The sequence below is a fragment of the Pocillopora damicornis genome, chromosome 9, assembly GCF_964200805.1.
Source record: "Pocillopora damicornis chromosome 9, jaPocDami1.2, whole genome shotgun sequence".
NCBI classification, from domain to species: Eukaryota; Metazoa; Cnidaria; class Anthozoa; order Scleractinia; family Pocilloporidae; genus Pocillopora; species Pocillopora damicornis.
The window spans coordinates 17,328,213-17,349,766 of record NC_142678.1 but is presented as its reverse complement, the minus strand read 5'-3'; the positions used below and the strand labels follow the sequence as shown (position 1 = coordinate 17,349,766).

Here is a 21,554-nt window from a genome sequence, read left to right as displayed (position 1 = left end):
TGAATTGGGTGTAAGTTCTACATAATATGCTATGAATATGATAGGGAGAATTACATGTTCATCATCTCTAGGAGTTTAAAGGTTAGAAGAAAATCTACTACTATAGGCAAGTAAGTGTCAGTGATTTTGTGCTCAGCAAGCATAAATTAAATGTTCAGCAGTTGTTGCCAAAAAAGGGACAGTTGATATCAACATCATTACCCTTCTCTTCAGTTTAAGGAAGCATCAAAGAGTGATCAACATTCAATATATGAAACAACAAACATTTTTAAGAAGCATCCTGGGCCATGTTACCCGAACAATCTAAATTCTGATCAGTCTAAAAGAATGTGTTTGATTAAGTTGTTTAACCATCTCACTTCATTTCCAAGGTATTAATAAGTTTGCCAAGTCAGCTTTATCCAGTTCAATAATTACAATGTTTGATAACCAAAGCTACAAAAACTTGACTAAATATATGTACCTGCATATATAAGTATGTACATCAAATTTTAAATTTTTGCAACCTTAAACATATACTGGTTGCCACTCAATGGTAAATCTGTCATGATCATAAATCATTAACATTGTTGGTGCAACAAAAGAACACCAAAATGACAACAGTTAAGCTCCCCTTGAGGAAAATTTGAGTAATACCTTATGATAATTATATCAAGGACAGACAATCACTTTGTTATAGCTTTTTAACTAAAATACTTTTACTCACCAAATTTGAAAATCACCAGGATTGTTTTGTTATATTTTTCAATGACAAAAAAAAACCTATAAACATCAAAAACATAAAATTCCTTCTTTAAAAAGTTCTTTTAGCAGGCTGTTCATGATCATTCATCAATTTATAGCAATAAATAGTGTTTTTCAGCGGTAATTGTGTATTAAAAGATTTCACTCTGAGACTTGAAAATATTTGGACATATAAATTATAGATTTCTTTTCAGTTTTCCGTGAGGGAAGTCTTCTTCCCTTCTGATGCAACATTCATTGTATTGCAGTAGTAAATTTATTAATTTGCATTAATTCAATGACTGCATGTTTGTGATATATAAATATTTATACCTGGATAATTTAATAATTTACGAGTTGGAACTTTCTGAATAATTATGAGGAGTTTTGAAACCATGGCAAATATATGATATGTGATTTCCACACAACACCAACTTTATCACCATTTTACATAATTGAAAGGCACAAAGCATTTTACCAATAACCAAAATTTTGCCACCAAAATTTTCACTTTGAAACCAAATGTAAGCTTCTCAATAAAAGCAATATAGTGAAAGTATTCAACACAGTGTTTCGAAAGGGTTTGACGCATAAACCTCTGCAATACCCTAAGTTTTAATTATGAGATGGTGCAGTAGAAGAATGGCTTAAAGTGAGCATATAATTTTCTTTGCATCTGAACAAAAACTAATGCAGGGTAAGAAAATTCAAATGGAGAATTCTGCATGGTGACAAAAATATTCCTCAATCTCCCATGTGGTATGAATCTCTTAACTAAAAGTGGGACAACAGTATTGGAAATTGTGACATTTTCTTTTTGTCATGAACCGCACATCATAAGTGAAGTTCCCTTTAACAACCGTCTGTTATGAATACTTTCAATATACTTTTTTCTAAAGTAGCACTTTACCATATTGCTTCATAATAAAATACTCAAAAGAATACGTCATCCTCAATCTAGACCACTGGACAGGTTCTGATGTCATCCATGACATGGCCAAGGGTGTGGAAGCCATGCTTGTGGTGACAACAGAGCTTGGTTGTGTGCTCTGTCCCCTGTACATTTCTTGTGATAAAACCATAGATGTGACTGGAGAAACTTCCTCTAATTCAACAGGGTCTGTCTTTATCTGAAAAAAAAAAAAAAAGTGAACTGATGTCTATACTATCAATCCCTAGGACTCAACATTCATTTCCCTTAGCAACATACTCTATCACTATTTAATTCTTTTACATTTCTGTAGAGAATTTTGTATTTACAGTAGTACTTGCAGGAAGTTTTAGTTGCATTTTTTTTTCAAAATCTGAAGCCAAAATAATAGCTAATTTTCTAAGTCTGACTAACATTTACCAAATTATGAATTGAGAAAGATTAAGTTCCACCAATGTTTTTCATTTCATATAGATATCCAAGAATGTATTTAAGAGTAAATTTGAAACACCGCTAGAGAAGCCCCATATGAAGTAAATTTAAGAGAAATGGTTCGTACCTCTCGTCTGCACTCATTCTTAATACACTCAACTTCATCTTGACAAATTTTGCAGACATAGATGATACTAGTGTCGCTTTCAAGCTTCCTGTAGATGTCATCAGTGATGTTGTCACAAACTGTATGAATCCACCTGATGGCACAATACATCAAAAGTGGAATGTTATCAGTAGCTTAATAATCTTACCCCATAAAATATTACTTTTGTTTTGAACTTGTTGCCTACTACATAGTTAACCTCATTTGATCAAGACTGTTGCCGGTAACTGCATTAAAAGTTTCAACAGCTTAACTGGAAAGTCAACATCAGAGCAATTTCTGCCCTTGTGTCAGATGCTTTCACCAACCATAGCCTTTTCCAGCCCTACACAAAGCTGGACAATAGCACTGCATGATTATGTATTACTCCTTGGTTCAAAGCATTCACCATGTGTACAATTAACATTTCATGACATCAACAGCCTTGCTGTTATCTATAAATGTCATTACTATACTTGTAAAATTGACTAATCAACTCCAACCTTACACTCAATTTTTGCATTGACTTCTGTTTGCTGATCACCATGCATTTCTTGGCTACCTCTGATAATTTGGTTATAATACAAAGAAACATTTCTAAATAGTATGTTTCTTTTTTAATTCTCATTGCCTAAGTGCTTAGCAGTGAACTAAAATTGAAATTGAGATTTTAAGTTCTGATCACAGCTTGCACCCACCTGCTGCATGAATCACATTGGATCACTTTCTGATTTCCCGGTTCTTCATTGCAGAGAGGACATTGATTTGTCTTGTGTTTGTATTGGTAACACTTGTCACATAATGAGTAATCTATGTGCCACTGTGATGTTTGCTTTGTTTTACACTGTCGGCACTGTCTACATTTCTGATTGGAGGGAAAAAAAATATTACAAAATCTGAGCAGTCTAAATAAGGATGAACAGGTCTGCAAGTAGTCACAGGTTGTGGAAAAATTTGAAATTAATTAGAAATTAATACACTAAAAAGTATATCTTAAGAAAAAACTGCTGCATATTGCATGACAACACGTTGTCAAATACATTTTAAACAAAATTCTCCATCAGGGTATCATCTTGAGTGCAAAATATTTGTAAAGCTGGGTTCAAGTTTAGAAGCTGGGTGGCACAATGCCACCCTGATCAGACACATACCAAGTGCCCACCCAAAGCTCAGGAATCTATTATTGTCATTTGCTTTTTGAAATAATCCTCTGTTATGGCTAGACGACCTTCATTGGAAAAGCCAAACATACCTCACACTTCCAGCCTAATTTCTCTTTGAAGTTTGCAACAGGCACAGTGCACAGGGGATGGTATCCTTTGTCGCAACTACTGCAAATCAATAGTTTGTCTTTACTTGAAGTGTTCCTGTGAAAAACAAATAATTGTAAAATCAATATAATTGAAAATTATATGGTTAAATTTTCCCCACGCCTATAAATTCTAGCTGGTAGATACGAATAGTCTAAAATAAGACCACTTTGAATTCGAAAAAGTGGGAAAGATTTGATTCTTGTTTACAGATGAAACACAAACTATAAAGAAATTTACCAAGGAATTTATACCAAGTTCTCTCCAGAACTTAAACCTTTACAACCTAACATCAGTATGCATAATCCCCCTTTCTGTTTTCTATACATTTCCTATGGTGCCTACAGGGATAATTTGTTTAACAATCAAGAGCTTCATAAGTTGGTGATCATTTCCTTTATTCTTGAAACTTTAATATCTGATTCACAGATGATATTGCAAAAAGAAATTGGATGCTAGTTACTTGTTAATTAAATAAAAGCCAATTCGTTCTTAAGACACAGCTTAATGAGTTCCGAACTTAAAGTAAAGATGAACTAGTATTGTGCTGTGGACTATTCCTCTGGGGGAAAAGCTTAGAACTGGAAAAAGAAAGTTTTCCTCTGAAAAGTCAGGTTTACCTTGAATGATGGTGACAGACCAAAAAGTTACAGAGTATTCTAGGTCAAGAACAAAATTGTGTCCCCTCTGAAAAGGCATCCCAAAGAGAAGCAGCTCCACTGAACAGATATTTGGAAACTTACCTACAAGACTGACATGTCTTACACTGAGAACATTCCCAACCAGCACTGACAGACTCTGTAACACGGACAGAAGGCGAGCAGCAGTAACTGTGATAATGACTGCTACATCTTGTGCAAAGTAACAGCTGAGACAACTCGCCAACTTGTTGGCATCTGTTGCAGAAAGCTGAAAAAAATAACAGGTTGTTGCAACTATTCAATACAAACTAAGGAATCACAAGCAGGTCATTTTTTTCCCCAAAACTTGCCAAATAAATGAGACTCACAACTGATGAATTAAAATGTCAGCATCAATACTAAAAGATGATTGCCATTATGGTTGCAACATGCATGCACAGACAATTAGATCTTAGAGTCAGAATTCAGAACATCAGTTTTGCTACCCTTACAGGTTTTAATACACCTGTTTCCCCTCACACAACAATTGACGAACTAACCTATTCTTCTTATAACATCCTCGTGATTCAAACAGTACAGCTTCATCATTTTCATGTCCTGCAATTAAAAAGTATCAAAGTACAGTTAGGTCAGCTTAAAGCCAGAAGGCTTATCCAGCCTGAGGACATCCCAGTTCCAATTGTGAGTGGTGACAAGGAGGTTTGCCACTTCACTGCACAGGATGCTGGTCCATTTCAGGGTTAACACCCTTAACTGTTTGGTCTAGACTTTCTCCCTGTTTAGTGGTACCCAGTCTTCAGGATGCTACTCTATTTAAGCTTTATCACCCTCTAGCATTTGATCAAGATTCAAGATGTGTAGATGGTTTGGTAATACCCATTCATACTCCCTGGTAGAGAGAGACACAATGAGAATTAAGTGTCTGGCCCATAATTACAACCATCGGTGTGACCTCCAACTCTTATTAAATAAATACAATGCACTTGATCCAAAGTCCTATGCATCAATTACTATCTTACTGCCACATTCCCATGATACAATCCAAGTATAATTAGCTATGGGATAAATTAAACAGTTAAGCAATCCTTTGAACTTTTTTCATTCTACTTAATAAACAGTGTAAGCCCATTTTCATATTCCTGTCTGCCTTAACCAATACTCTGTGAGAAAATAGAGATGGCCTGTATGTGTTCAATGCAAAAAGCTGTACCCCTCTGTACTACATTCACAGTACTAACCTGAAAAGCCCTTGCAGCCATTGCACAGGGGTAATGGTATATTCTTCCACAGTCAGACATTTCACATATAATACTTGCACCAAATCGGCCACAATAGCTACATTTCTGCAGAGATATTAATAACTTACATGACTACAGGAATATCAAATTTGAATTTGAGAAGTAAAACAGCTCTAAAATTGAAAAAAAAACTTCACTAAAAAGATATCTTATTTACACTAGCAATACTTGGGTTCCTGGTAGATAACTAAATAACAACTACGCAAGCATGCAAGTGCCGTGCTTAAATTTCTTATCATGTGTATTGCATGGTTTGCTGGCATATTCAAACTTTTTTGCATTCTTTACAATCTCCAGTGTTTGTGATTGAGTTGTCATAATGCAAAAGGAGGCAGATGTGCAGAGGAAGAGCTATTAATAACATTACTTTGCCAAGTGTGATCCTGATGGTGCCATCTTTACTAAAATCATGAGAATGAATATTTTGCCAAACCAATTTTAACCCCTGCTGGTCACATCTGCACCAAAACATGGGAGCCATGGCCCCTCCCCTCCCCTCCCCCCAGAGTTTTGTTTGAGGGGCTGCAGCTGCCCTTGCTTTCCCTGCCGTCTATGAAGTTCCATGGAAAAGCTGATTCTGTGTTTGAGTTCCTAGCAATCAGTTTAAAACACAAAGTAACACACCTTTGATAAAATCTGATTTGTCAAGTCTACAGTAAATTCCACAGAAGACTTTGCTGCTATTGAGGCCAGGGTCCAAGCTGCACATCTTTCATGTACCCAGATCTGCCCAGACTTGTCACACAGGTCAACCAAATCTGGTTCTTCCTCAAACCCCACACAGGAAAGGTCTTCTTGGGGAGGGACAGTTTTTCTGTTGCTCAGTGAGTCTCCCCTTGGGCTTTTTGGTCTGTGTTGTTGTTGGTTGTTTTTTTTTTTTTTTGCAAAAGCAGTTGGAAAACAGTGTCAGTACAGATACTTTACCCAACTGCACAGAGCAATTTTGAATGAGTGTGACAAGTATACCAAATTGCTCTGGTTTTGCCCTACCATCTGGGATTGATCAAGAAAACTCTCATTGCACTCAGGTGATTTCTGTGATTCGACTTCAAGTCCTCATTACCACTTTACCACTGAAATTTTCCTCTATTCTGAATGGCTGCATACATATGTTTAGTTTTAGTTTGATCAAACTCTTTGGAAAATTGCTCTATTAGTCATTAACTATTAGTCACAACTCCTGGTGTGGGAACTTCTTCACAATGACCATATGGAAGCTTTACCCAAGAACAGAATCTTCTCAGGCTTCAAGTATAAAATGGTGGGAATTTGATCAGAAATATATTATTTAGGCATTGATAGGGCCCTTGTTATTCTCTCCCTGAAAGTCTTCATCAAGTTCATTCAAAAGGTTTACAAAAGGGATGCAGCCTACTCACAAGTGGACTTAAAAACATGACCTCCTACAAAACTCAGTGTCAGCCCCTTGGAGTGATAAGCATCTAATTTATCTCAACAATGTCACCCCTAATATTAAGGTCATAAGAATATGAGAAATTATCATAAAAGCCATAAGCTCTTGATGTTAAACCAATTCTCCCTGTAAGTACCTCAGGAAATGTACAGAGAACAGTGTGGAGAATATGCCTGCTTATGTTAGGGTGAAAAGGCTTATTAGGTGTCTTTACCTGACAAGCACTTCTCCATGGTGCACTGTTGTGTTACCATCTTCTGTTCTGTATGGCCGTGGATACTGTTTAACATCTTGATACTCTCCATCATGAGGACTTCTCCTACTGTGAGGAGGATGTGAACCACCAGCCATGGCATAGTGAGGATTTGAATAATCTGCTCGTAAATTTTTGTGTAGCAAAGGACTTGACGAGTGCCTTGGAAAGCCAGATATTCTTCCAAAACAAATCAGCTCACCCTGCCCAAGGACACTGTTGCTCACACAGTTACACAATGCACAGCAAACTCTACAATGAAAACAGAAAACAAAAGGTTAATACATCAGGACTTCAAGCATTAACCAGCTCTACATTCATCTTTCATTTTACCTAAGAAAAGGTTACCTTTTTACTGGGATTGACCAGGGCTGAAATTCCAGCCTATCCATCTCAATTTTTTTTAATGTTTTACATACAATAATACAAGCAGATCTTTTTCCTATGAAGTTTTATACACACAAAAAAAATGAATATATCTGATGGACACCATACCTCCTAGGAAGATAATTTATTTTGCTGTGAAAATTGTTCAACCCTTCATCAACTTTAACTGGACTTCTTGTCTCAGATGTCTCCCTAGGAGAAAGCTGAAACCCAAAGAGAGTGAAAAAATAACTCAAAGAATTTTTCACTTGACAACTCCTTGATTACCGGTAATCATCTGCCAACCACTCATGAAGACCCAAAACCCCTGATGTTGAAAGTAAGTTCAGTTAATATGCAATCTAACCTCTAGATCCACCTTCTGTAGACCATGAAGGGAAAAGTAACACAGGAAAATTGTGTTCCCACCCTTCCCCCCTGAGATTCTCATCCAACCCTCTATACCCCACACAGCAACAATACAAAGGCCCTTAACCTGGCATCTACACTACCACTTCCCTTCCACAGGAAGTATAATGTAAACTTTAATAATTCTTTCATTCAAGAAACTTGGAAATCAAAACATTTTTAATTCCTAGCAGAGTTGCACAATCACATACTACTGAAAATTGTGTTATCACCTTAACTCTCTTGGGTGAATCTGCCTCAATGTCGATGTCTTGATCACTGTCACTGGAACAACTTACAGATGAACAATTTGACATGGTCCTGACAGGAGAGAGAAATGTTTCAGCAGTGAAAAATAATGATGATTGCCACTATTGAACTGCTTATGACAATCCACCACAGTGTACATTGCTCACTGTCATTAAACACAAAGGTGCACAATAGATAGGATGGCTCTGCCTTTAGTTTCAGCTCAAATGCAAATTATGCAATGGAGCAGCAAAATCATTTGAATTTCAAATTTACCACTACAAATGAAGACCTTTGCAATTGTAGGAAGGAGGTACAAACCTCTACAAATTCTTCCATTGTGATGAAAACATAGAAAGTTATTAATAAAAGCTTTTGAGAAATCCGCCTGCAGTTCATTTGCTTTGGATCAGCTGCAGCTCAAGCTATTTTTAATATAAGGGTCTGTATGCCATGATGGTTAATTGACAAATGATCTGGAAGAACCTAAACCACCTTTCATTTTATAGTGTAGCTTAGTGTTTAAAAGGAACCAATGCCAAAGAAAAATTTACCTTCCTTTGGATCAGATTATAAATAGAACGAAGAGAAAGCAAAGGGATTTATACATAAAATTCCTTTGAAAATTTGAACTCTCTGACTCTCAAGATTTGATCACTAATTCTACCTTCTGCCCTCCAAATATGTCTACACTTTAACAGTTTTACTGTTTTACTAATCAAACATAAGAATGAAATGAATAGGAAATCACATCACATGTTGAAAACCTTTGATTTCTGGAGAAAATCATAACACAAGCTATTTTTTTATATCATTATCCTAAATAGCAGAGAGCAACAAGGAGTGCTACTGAGGGCAAGCCTCCACCAGTCTTTAAAACAGTTAGTAACAGTGAGAATTTAAAGACCCTTCTTGTACCTGTTTCCTTCATAATCAGGTTTTCTCTTTATTCTTGAGTTGGAAAAACTTGCTTCTTGAATATCTGGTCTCTTCCTAACTTCTGGTGTATTGCAGAAGCAATTATTTTTCTCCCCCAGATTGTGCTCATTTGATAATGCTGCTCCATTTGATACCTGCAGAGAGATGGCATACTATACATGAGCTTGTGTCTGCATGCATTTTGCAATCCTTACAAGTTTATATATCTGCATGCATTCTGTAACCCTCATCAGCTTAATGTCTGCATGCATTTTGCAATCTTAATGAGCTTACATCCACATGCATTTTGCGAACCCTTCCTGCTAAACATACTTTACTGCTCATCAATAAAACAATACAGAAAAGGAAAAAGGTTTAATAAATAAATAGATAAACAATTAAAAATCAATTCTAATGGTCAACATTCCAGCTAATTATATTTATGGTGAAACACATTTGTCATGCAGGAAATCAGACAATGAAATACTATTGGCCCTTTTCAAGTTTACTGTAAGGACCCATGCATGTGCATGTAAAAAAAGAAAAAAAGAAGAAACACTCTATAATTCCATTTTATCTGCTTAATAAATAACATTTCCCTGAGAACTAGAAACATTCATCTCTTCAACTTTAATAATAAAAAAAATCTAATGAAGTTCACTAGCACTATGATTTATGAATCAGCCCATAACTTTACACCTAAGAACTCTGAAATTTTAAATTATGTAATTAAAGTATCATTGGAATACACTGTACACATGTTAAAATATTGATTTTGGTTCCAAGTCAGAATCACTACCTTGAAATGTAAGATTACCTCATCAATTTTATGACTGTTGCCAACTTCTGTAGGAAAGAAATATTGACACACTCTCATCAATAAACATGTTATGTTCTTTATTACATAATTGCAATTTTGCTTTAGCATCTCAATAAGCATAAATATTTTCAGGACTGAAAGAATGTTAAGAAGGGAAGACACTTTAAAGATCAAACAAGTCTTGTTAAATATGTTATGAAGTGTTACGTTCCACCAGCTGAGTGAAACTGCATGTAAATACCATAGTAGGTGCCAAATGCTTTCCTTACTGACCCTGCCTGGGCATGGATGTGGCTAATGTGACTCTTGTAACTTCAATTACTGATTTTATCTTCAAAGACCTTTCCTACCCATTCACCCAAATGATAGATTTCAAATTGTGGTGTCAATTCACTAGTCTATCTCTAGCCCTTATAAATTTTGTATTCTCAATTTTCACGATACAAGCAAGCAGTGTAAAGCTTTGTTGAGTTTGTAATCACGGTCTAGTTATGGTGATCCGTCTGCTATAACTGAGTTGAGGAGTGTCATTCTAAATCTTTCCAAAAATTCAGTTACAGGTGTGTGAAATGTGTCAATAAAAAAGAGTGATAAATAATCTCATAACTAGTAATAATCAAAGATTAGTAAAGTGCGTTCAATCTCTTGTAAAAGTTTTTTTAATGTACTGATTGCGCAGAAAAAAAACTCAGTGTCTACAGCTTAAGGCAGCCAAGAAAACATTTGGACATGAGATCGAGGCTATTTGTGCCACATAGCCAGGCAGCCAGCTCGTCCAAAATGGCGCCCAATGCCTGAAATCACATGGCACCACAATCAATGCCCTTGGGACTGGTCCATAAAACCCTTGAGAGTGATTTCCGTAAAAAACGACACCATTAGTATGTGTTCTCCTTCGTCGAACGCAATTACCCTTTTTTTTTCTCTGTTCAATCAGCCCATTAATCTTTTAACCACTTGAGGGTGACAAGCAACACAGGAATAAAGGAAATGATCACCAACTAAAGAAGCTCTTGCCTGTCAAACAACTTCTCCCATTCAGGACGCTAGGTAATGTATCAAGAATAGTAAGGAGAATATGTTTACTGATGTTTAGGTGTAGAAGATTTAAAAAACAATGTTAAGTGATCTACAAACCTGCTGAACTATGTGCCTTATGTACATTTCCATATAGAGACGCTCTGAACCAGTCTAGTAACAAACAAACAAGATCTGAATAGTCATTCCTCTTTGTAACTGATATACATTTTCTTGTAAAACAGTTTGGAGAATCTAGAGTTCTATCAAAATAACTTTTTTCAAAATGACAGGTTTGTTAGAGAGGTACAGCAAAGTAAAGCTAGAAATAATTTCCCAACTTGTGTCGGCTAAGTTGTCCAGTCAAACTTATAGGGAGTTTAAGAAAACCACCACAGCAACAGCAATGGGAAACTCACTAAACAAAAGGTTTTGATGAGCAGAACAATGGCTGTGCATTGTAAATTTCTTTGCATCTTTGGCAAAACAACAACGTGAAATGACAAAACTTTGTGTTGTCTGGAGAAAGTACACAGTGATGGCTAATTTTTTAAATTTCTATTTTAATTTAATGCTGTGTTCCATATTCAGATAGTTTTGACAGAGAGAAACAAACTGATTGACTTTAGGGTATCGCAAGAGTCGTAAGTAAAATATAACTTCATATTTTAACCCATGTAGTTCACAGCATCCCCATTGTCATTTCTTAAACTCCTTATTTTTGCTTGCAAATGACCCTTTTTTTCCCAGAACAATATCCTCCATGTAATATGTCAACAAATCTTCCTTTTATAAAACAAATGCATGTGCACATCTACTATGATTTTATTGTAAGTGCTGCCCTGAACTTGGAATTTTCTGAGGACAAAATTTTCTTTACATGTCTAAACAAACCGGTCAAAATAAATCCTCCCTTTATAGAAAAAATGCATGTGTATATTAACTAAGTTTTTATTGTACATGCTGCTCTCATCTTGGAATTTTCTCAGAATAAATTCTTTCTTCACATGCCTAAACAAACCCAACAAAATGTCCAGTCATAAAAGGAGTTGACCTGACAAAAACTATAGTTTGAGAGCACATTGCTTGTTGACTAGCCATTATTTTGAGCCCTAGCAATGTCAGAAAACTTCTAGAATGCCACATGAAGTGATTCTCTACTAAACAGAGATGCAGAAATGTTTCCTAAAAAGGTCATTTAAAATACAATTTTGGAGTAAGATCCCAATTGGAAAAGAAAAATCATTTTAAATGCAGTCCATCATCCATTTTTCTTGAATATGTAGCTATTATTTAATACACAGAGTTTTTGATGCATGGATTGATAAACCAGATCTTGTTTGTAAAAAAGCCTCCTTTAACTAACCAACACTGCAATGTGTTGGAATATTATGGCTTAAGAGCCTTCACCACAGTATAACGACAAGTTATGCAGTGACATGACAAACAAACACACAAACAAAAATACATCAAAATCTTTTCATACCTGGCGGTTGAACTCTTTCATAATGGTAAGGATTAACACAAACTTTCTCATGTTTTGTATCATAACCATTCTGACAGAATTCTTTGTGTCTCATCTCCATCTTGTGCACATCGGGCCATCGCCAGAGTCGAGCATAAATAACATGTGGAAAGTCCTTCTTATCTCCAACTTGCAGCCGTCCATCCATGGTCCTTTGAACAGTAACACACTTTGATGGCTGCCTTCCCTTTGAAGTAATTGCTACAATGAGTGAGTCCAGCTCATAAAATTTTTTCTTCAGTTTTTTCACAAGGGATTCAATGGCTCTTCGACTAAAACTTTCAGCATCAGTGCTCTGATGTCGGTAAACAGCATGCCAAAGTAGATTACGCACAATGATGGGGCATGGATCTGCCGAACACGGTATATTACTTGGTCCGGGTAAAGAGTTACTTGGTCCTGCCTCTAGATATTTTGGTTGATCATATGTGGTTGCTGGTTGAGGTGAACTTTCTTTCAACACAGATAAGGCACATTTATCACAGTTTGACGAAGGAGTTTTAACAGAAAGAGTTGCCGCTGTGTGAAAAGAATAAAGCTGTTAAATAATATGTAGCATGTGATATTACACCTTCTTTCTGTTGATCTCTTTTGCAGTTCAACTAAAATATCATGATTAATATTTTGCTGTTCATTTGATAAGGTTGGAAAATTTGACACTACACAGCACTGATGTGGGCAATTACAAAGAAAATAATGCAACTGCAAACTGAGAGCAATGGTTTGCAGCAAATCATATTTCTTAGCTACAAAAATCTTAATTTCACAGACATGTCTGCTCAAACACTGAATTAGAATATAGCCTCTCAAGGTCAAACCACAGATATCAACTTCAGACAAAGAGCTCTAATCATAATAACAAGGCTAATTCCAAACTAGAAAAATAATCCAGATATTCTTTCCATCTTTAAGCAGTTGGCTTGTGTCTTCATCTTGAGGTTTACAAGAACACTGAATGTGATTTACTCTTGCTCAGTACAACCTTGTGCTTATTAAAAAAAGAATCCATTGAATTGTTACCGTGATCTGCTGACATTTTCAAATGAATACAATAGCATCCTCTTTTAGTTTCATACCAGACAATCGGTGATAAAATCTTAGACATCAGATATCATTGTCTACCAGACAGTTTATTGCTTTTCAGCATATCTGTCATATGATACATTATGATTCCAGAATTCCCTGCAACAAACAATTCTCCTTCATAAAATCTCTATCAAAATATTTGTGTGGCTCTGTTATTCTACAGAGCAAAAATCAAAATGAAAATATTATTGTCTACAGGATGCTTAAGAAAAAGACTTGTCCCATCGCTAGTTTGTTACAAATTAAAACTTGGCATAAAACTGCTTTTAACTGATTTTTCTTCCTCATTTCTCTCACCTGTTCTTTCCTCTTTTAACTTTTCTTTGAATGGCAGAGAGCCTAAACAAGTCACTCGAGGATTGCAGAACATTCTATAATATGCCTTGATCCATATTAATATTAATTTTTCATCAGAGGCAGAGAGTTATTTTTAAAATGTAAATGAGCTGTATTGATGTTTTGTAATAATCCATATCACACAAATACAGATCAGGAAAGCTTGGATAAAAATGAACTACAAAGAAATGATCTGTGTATTTATGCATTAGGGCAAAAGTTGCAGACAAAGTTACCAGTCGAGCATGGAATTTTGAGCATTACATGCTTGAATAAACATTATGTGCACAAGCAAACAGGCCCATCTGCATGTAGCTTTGTAGGTAGACCGACAAAAAAAATTAGAATTTCTGTACTTTAGATGAAAGATGTCTCTATCTGGCCATGATATAGTCAACAGATTTCCATATATCATGTTTTTAATATTGACCTATGAGCAAAAATACTGTTGCATTCTTAACATACAATTCTGAGTGGCCATTTTCTGCTGAAGTCTTGAATATTTGTGTTATCTCTTGTGGCTTAAAATAATCCCTCGTTGCGTGATATTATTATCTAGAAGCTCTAAAACATGATGTTTGTGTTTGAGACAGCCAGTATCTTAACATGAAACTCGGCACAAAACTAAATTTTTTGAATGCTTGCAATATCATTTTTCAGAAGCATCCAATAGTACACAATGCAGTACCACTGCGTGTAACAAGGAGTCTAGAGTACCACACACCTAAAACATGTACATTTTAAGAAACTGCGGCAAATAAACCATCCATGCTGTCATTCAAAAACAGCTACAGCTCTAAAGCAACCAGTAATCCATGATGCTACAGAGTAATCCCTGAATTTTTAAGGGGATGTTTATTTGGCATCAGACATTGCAGAATTCTCTGTCTAAATAATTATTGCTCTTGGGTTAGTGAAGCTGTTAAGTAGTCTATTCTTAGTAGTCTTATTCTTGTTACTTAGCAACACTCTCCAGCCACTACATTTCTTGAGGAAAACCTTGGATGTGCAAGATTCTGTTTAGTCTAACAAATGATTCTTCCCTGAAAATCTAAGTCAATGTCGAATCCCTTTGTATGCAATGTGAAATTTCTTACACATGAATTTTGCAAATTTTTGGCATATATAAGGTCAAACAAACAATGAGTCTTGCCAAAAAAGAACATTACACCAAATAAAATGTCTTGAATGGCAGCAAACAAACTCTTCTGCCGATAACAGATTGAAGTAACTCAAGAAACTTAAATGTATGCTTCTAAAAGCCATCAATCTTTTGCTGGAATTGGTAAGAGGAGTATTCACTGTGGCTTCACTTTGAGGTCAATTGACTCCAAATCAAGAATTCACATACAAGCATAAATACAGAGAAACAATACGACACTGTGTTATTTCTCATGTATAGTTGCTGCTGCTATGTTCCTGATAATTTTGATGTAGTAACTCCTACAGAATTGTTTCATGTGGTTGAAGGATGTTTGATATTAGACTGTGTAGGAAACAAATTGCATCTCAATTGAAAATACAAAATTTAGGTGAATCAAGATACAAAATTACAGCAGAACAAAACAATTAAGCATTGTAATGTATATTTACACACCTTGCGTGTAAGGCAAAGATAATTATTGTGAAAGTTGAATGAATAAAAATATGTCCCTTGCCCATCATTGTACTGCCCAATTTACAAATTGCCCAATTTACAAATTGCACATTTCAAAAAAACCACAATCTTAGAATTTAAATTTGTTTGGTTTATTCACCAAAATTTTAAAGGTCCTCTGTAAATTACAACTCTATTTTGTATCCATGACGCATGAATCAGCCATGAAATTTCCATTTGGTTCTCTCGCACATTGGTTATCTGGTCGTTTCTGTAGAATGGTATTGATTTATCAGCTTAATTGCTTTCAATGAATGAGAGCCAAATGTGACTTTGGCTTTCAGCTGAGCTCATTGCAATGCGTGACACTTGCCACAATCTGTATCGCAGTGGGAACTCAAAATCAGTATACAATACTTGACATGCTTGAATGAAATTTGGTGTCAATGAGGTCACAGTCTGAAAGATTACATACATTTTAATATGACCGCATCAGCTGTCCTTTTGAATAAATGCTTCTGCTTAAAGTGCAAAGAAATCATTAACATAAATTTGCTGTAACTTCATTTTGCTACTGCCCTGAATCGGCAACCAAATGTACTTAATTTGCTGAGTTTGCCTTTTTTAATTTAATTAAAATTCGAGCAACATTAAAAACAAGTAGAGCAGAAGCTTGCTGAAAATAAGCATGGATATATTGCACTATTTAATTGGCTTGCGTTTAACTTACCAGCCACTTAGTGACCGCTTTTTTCCAAGTGCCTTGAAAGGATGATCTTCCGACAGATCTCTATTTCAACAAGTCGTGTCGCAAATGTAATATGTACACTTTCCATTTTGTTAAACAACTCCAACGACATATTTTAAGTTTCCTTTGGTCATTTACACTGTGCACTGGACCTTTAGGTTCATCTTCACTGTTGTTTAACAGGTAAACAAGGAAGGACTGTTACTGACTGCATTCTCTACTGGGTGTGCATGCATGAATTTACTGGAGGAGAAATACAAGAACACTTCTTTCCCTCCATCCATGTTCAAGACAAAAATTTTGTGTCTTTCACTCACAATCAACATCTAAGAAATAACCTTGAATATTATCAGCCATAGATCTGGTTGTCTAAAATTGATCAAGAAAAATAATGGAGGAAGGAGTACGGTAGTCTCTCGCACTCAAGTTTCATCTATTCCTGTAGTATGACTTTGGTTTTATGGTAGTTGAGTTCTGAAACAAACATCTAACCCCACCTTGACAAGGATCATTTAGAATACCAATCGAGATGGGTCTTAAAAAAAGAGGGAATGTTCAAACGCAAATATACCCTTCATGGATGGGCTATGGATAAATTTTGAAAAGACATCATATCACATTACACCACATAAAAAAGAATACCACGAAAGATACAGAGAAAAACGAGGTCTTAAGTCAAGAACTCAAAGCACAAAAGTTCCTCTCTGTGACAGCACCAAAACAGGAAAAAATCTACAATAAAATTGTAGAATTAGACAGCTTAGCTCTTCAAAGCCCAAGATTTCATTAGTAATTCTCCTAACCGTCTGCCATACAATTCATGTGATGTTAGTTTGGAGAATTTGGAATTAGATCAACCGATAGTCCCCTAATTGATATTTTTCTCTATTCTCATCACTTGTCTGTTTGATATCGTCTGATAGGGTAAGGAGAAATTCTGTCTTGGTCACTAGTGGGACTTAAAGGGTTAATGCTATGATTCATCAAAAATAGTTTAAACAAGGTTTTAATGGAAGCTGATCGACCTAAATTGCTTGGTAGAACTATATTTAGTAGAAAGAGCCACAATTAAGTTGCACAATTAAGGCACCTGTAGATGAAAGTGAATAATAAGGCGTTGATTTGTAAATGTTGTTGATGCTTCTCATGGTTTTTTTTTCTCTTTTAGCCGACAAATATGAAAAATAAACCCAAAATTTTCAGATGATATAATCATAATTTAGAAAAATTTATTCATCACTTAGTTATTGGTTGCTGGAGTTTCCTGGTCTCTTTGAAGATAGACAAAAATAAAAATCGTGAAAAATTAATTACAAGAATGTTCCTAAGTACAAATTAGTTACAAAGGAACCAAACTACTGGTCACTTTTTAACTCAACATGAAAAAATTCCAATAATAACTACAGACATATATTACAAGTAAAAAGAAAAACAACATACAATCTTTTAAATGCTTCAACATAAAACGCTAAAAAAAATCTTCATGAAATACTAATCGCTGAAGACATCATACCATGATAAGATCGCACGAAACTTACACATGCCACAAAAAATTCAATAACACACAAGACCATCCATGCGTACATGATACAAGTAATGTTCTACCAGCTAAAACAAAGACATTTCAGGTTGCTAGTCAAAAAACCAATCACGACATGTTGGAGTCTTGAACGCTTCATCCTCTATGGTTGGGTGTCAAAAATAAGGGTCACTAGAGATGAAGTTAAGGTCTTAAATATGCCAAATCAAAACAAATAGATGCTGACATCTGCAAGCACAGAGCAATCTTTATATTAAACTCTTTTACTCGCAAACACCATCTTGTAGGATTTGTTACAGGGTGTGCAAGTTTTCTGGGGCGCATGTTGCAGGAAATATCTTAAAAACGTGTGCTCAGCGTGAAGGGGCAACTTAAAGAAAACGTGTTTGAGGATGTCACTTGAACTTCTTATAGTCACATTTTCTAGGTGTTTGCACGCTAGATAACTCATTTATAAAACAGACCACACATCTTTTATCTTCAAAACCGACCAATTGTTACAATACACAATTTTGAAATAATGGGTAAAATAAACTACATTAGGTTAAGAATCAATGCTAATTGATTTGACCACAAAACCACTCATAAGGGAACTAATCTTGCAAAGGATTTCTTCCTCATATGGACAGTGATTATTCATTGTGTTGTGAAAGATCAGTTGTAACTGCCGTACTATTGTAGGTTCACAACAATGTAAGAGAAATAACCAAAAATGTCAAACAAAAAATTGAATGCTTGTACTACTGGTTGATCCCCCAGGGTTTAAACACGAAATGATGTCAACAAAAGAAGCCGACAGATCACACTTTTTGGAAGCAATCACAAGTCTGTCGGGAACAAAATACGTGAAAACTCTTTTTTTTTCATCCAACAGAATCAATTTAAAACACTGCATGCGAAAAAAGTTTTCGTGCCGTGCGCCCGAAAGCGAAATTTTAATTACGTGACAAAATCCCATAACATGGAATTTGAATACATCTACGTGGCCATTGTGGTTTTGTTTGTCAAGAGTGGAACTATTAATGGGAAAAGGTTTAAGAATGAAATCCTACAAGCAATAGGTTTCAGAGAATCGATTAGAAGACCCTTTGGAAAGTTTAGGAAAAAGAGATATTTTCCCCAATCGAAACTCGGTAAAATATAGCACACTCGAATTGTCAAATTTACAATAACAAACAATAAGCGTTGTCAAAAACGCCATTCTAAATTTCAAAAGGCATTCCGCGCTCTAAAAATCTGTTCGGCGCTCAACACGCAATTCGTGTTTTTCGCTAAAAAACATGGCGACGATGTAATCTTTCTCGAAAGTGATCGCGAAATGACTATATGCGTTCACGCTATCGTCTAGACAGCGAAGCAGACTAGAAAAAAAAATTATTCAGATGAGGCATTCTTGAATACTAATTAGGGATTCTGTTTACTTCTTGACTGAAGCACATTCAGAGGTATAAAAGCGGTTTTTGGCCAGAAAAATGGTTCCAAGCAGCGCGCGCGCGTGCTTCAAGTCTAGACGAAAATAAATTCACTTCCCAAAATAAATTAGAGGCGATGCAGACGACATTTCAGACGTTTTCAGACAAGAAACGTTCCAGCCAGACAATGACCACTAACCAACAATAATACTTAAACAAAACCCAGACAAAATAATTCTGCTGCCCCACACGAAAGGATCGCGACTCATTTGGCGTGATACGGGGTTCAAGCCGTCTGGTATAGAGTCTGGCAGGCCGTCCTGACAAAATCGCGCGAAAAAACCCGGCAAAATCTAAGCGACCTACAACTGGAAATTAAAAATGCAAAATAGCCGCTGGCTCGTTATCCAAACAATGACCAAGCTTAGAGGAAAACACTGGCGTGCCCACTCCCATGAAAATTAGCATTTTGCTCTTTGACATGTTTAACGCTAATGAATTTGTGCGACGAATGTAGCGTGAAAGAGCGAGTGAGCTCCGGATTTGTCGAACGGGAAGCGCGTTCACCGTAAGCATTTTCAAAAGCATAAAGATAATGTTACGACTAAACACTCCGATGATTCGATCATATGTCGGAAGGAACAATGACCGTGAGTGAATTACAAAAATATTACCCCCGATCGAGATGCAACAGTAAACTCTGTTTTAGTTTCTAACGTGGCACGAAAATAAAAAAAATTCCCTTGGGTTAGCTTATCACCAAAATCGATGACAAAAAAATAATCTATAATTTGAGCCATTCTCACATATCAAGGCAGCGGTGTAAAAATTTTACCATCACGTACGCTATGCGTGCGTTTCAATTTTGGTCTCTTTGCCCTACATGACATCACACGATTGACCCAACATACACTACACTGTATCTAAAGAAAAAATAAAAAGAACATAAATACATGATTCTTACCGGCTGGACTACGTATCCGCTCATAGTGATACGGATTGACGCAGACACTCTCGTACTTCAGATCATAGCCGTATCGACAGAATTCTAGATGTTTCATCTCCATCTTTTGAATGTCGGGCCATCGCCATAGTCGAGCGTAAATCACATGCGGAAAGCCTTTGCGCTCACAAACTTGAAGTCTGCCATCTAAAGTTCTCTGAATCGTGACGCATTTTGACGACTTGGATCCTTTGGTCGTAATAGCAGTGATTAGAGAGTCGAGCTCTTCTGATTTCTTTCTGAGCTTTTTCACCAGAGATTCGATGGCTCTCTTTGCGAATTTCTCAGTTTCGCCTCCTTGGCGATGGCAAGTTGTATGACACATTAAATTCAACACAATACTTAGATTCGCATCGGCAGAGCTCGGACCTCTTTTCGGGGAAGCCGATTGCACTAAGCTTTTCTCCATTCCCCTCTCCCTGGATAGTCCTCATTTCATCGTCGATAGTTCAAAATTCAAGAAGGTTCCGTTCCCCAAAGTCCCACTATCTTGAACGTTCCTTCCAAACAACACCATATGCGCAGAACATGTTCAGATTCAATCTACTATGGTCATGTCATGGCGAGTCTCTTGCCCAATCACATCGCTCAGAAAACGATAGCAATTAATCCTTACACGCGTTCCTGTCAATCAAAATGACTGACAGGAAATGGTAAACAATGTATTTTCATGTTTGGTTACTTTCAAAGCGAAGGACATGGAAGAAAGTAGGAAATCCGATGGCAATAATATTACCGGGTGACACGTTTCTTAATGACAATTGTCCAAATAGAATAAGCTGATGTTTGTTCAGACCAAACGAGTTTTCACGGATAGACTGCGTCACAGCACGTTTTCACAAACGCAAAATTCTCCGTTTTTTTTGGTGATACGCAGTTACAAAGCATAAGTTCATCACCTCCCACTCGTTTTGAAATAAGACCTTGCCTGAATTAAATAAGTCACGTTTAACCTTAACATTTTAAAGCTGTTGCATAATGGCAAACTGTGGAATACATGTTCAGTTGCCAAGCGAGGAAAAAGGGATAATTTTTATGCGATAACAATGAACATTTAAATTTTTTAAGACAATGTTAGACACGTATTTCTATCTCTTTCCCTAAATTCGGCTGGCGCCAAGAAATGTGAGAAACAAGTTGTCATGGTAGTATTTAGGATAATTTGTTCAGTCGCCCACGCTTTCTCTCTTTGTCCATTTAATCAACGTAAGCTGGAAGATTATTGGAATAACAATTACGGTGCTCTTGGTGAGAGCTGAAGCAATATAAATTAACTAGGAATTACAGGAAAAGAAATAATTCTTTTGAATTTCAGTGCAATATCGGCTCCTCTGTCTCTATACAGGAAAGTGAATTTTTCCCCATTCATCAGTTCACCAATG

At 36.1% G+C, this 21,554-nt stretch overlaps 1 protein-coding gene and 1 long non-coding RNA gene across 3 annotated transcripts; one reads left to right on the top strand and one right to left on the bottom strand.

The window, feature by feature from the left end:
- Positions 1-363: 363 nt before the first annotated feature.
- LOC113672556 (uncharacterized) lies at positions 364-20,924 on the bottom strand. Of its 2 annotated transcripts, none has more exons than XM_027188857.2 (16): positions 20,134-20,924; positions 12,412-12,969; positions 11,046-11,099; positions 9,906-9,934; positions 9,089-9,243; positions 8,155-8,242; positions 7,643-7,737; positions 7,109-7,399; positions 6,105-6,330; positions 5,421-5,525; positions 4,722-4,779; positions 4,285-4,450; positions 3,484-3,598; positions 2,930-3,096; positions 2,214-2,346; positions 364-1,853 (listed from the first exon to the last, which is right to left on the bottom strand). In XM_027188857.2, the coding sequence occupies exons 1-16, from the start codon at positions 20,579-20,581 to the stop codon at positions 1,617-1,619; spliced, it is 2,925 nt and encodes a 974-aa protein (XP_027044658.2). In that variant the 5' UTR covers positions 20,582-20,924; the 3' UTR covers positions 364-1,616. The 2 variants fall into 2 exon arrangements, with proteins under 2 accessions (XP_027044658.2, XP_027044657.2); XM_027188856.2 differs by having other exon boundaries at positions 9,888-9,934; positions 20,134-20,894.
- Positions 10,660-11,597, top strand: LOC149040443 (uncharacterized). Its single transcript, XR_016179502.1, has 2 exons — positions 10,660-10,958; positions 11,517-11,597. It is a non-coding gene; the product is annotated as an uncharacterized LOC149040443 (long non-coding RNA).
- Positions 20,925-21,554: the final 630 nt, after the last annotated feature.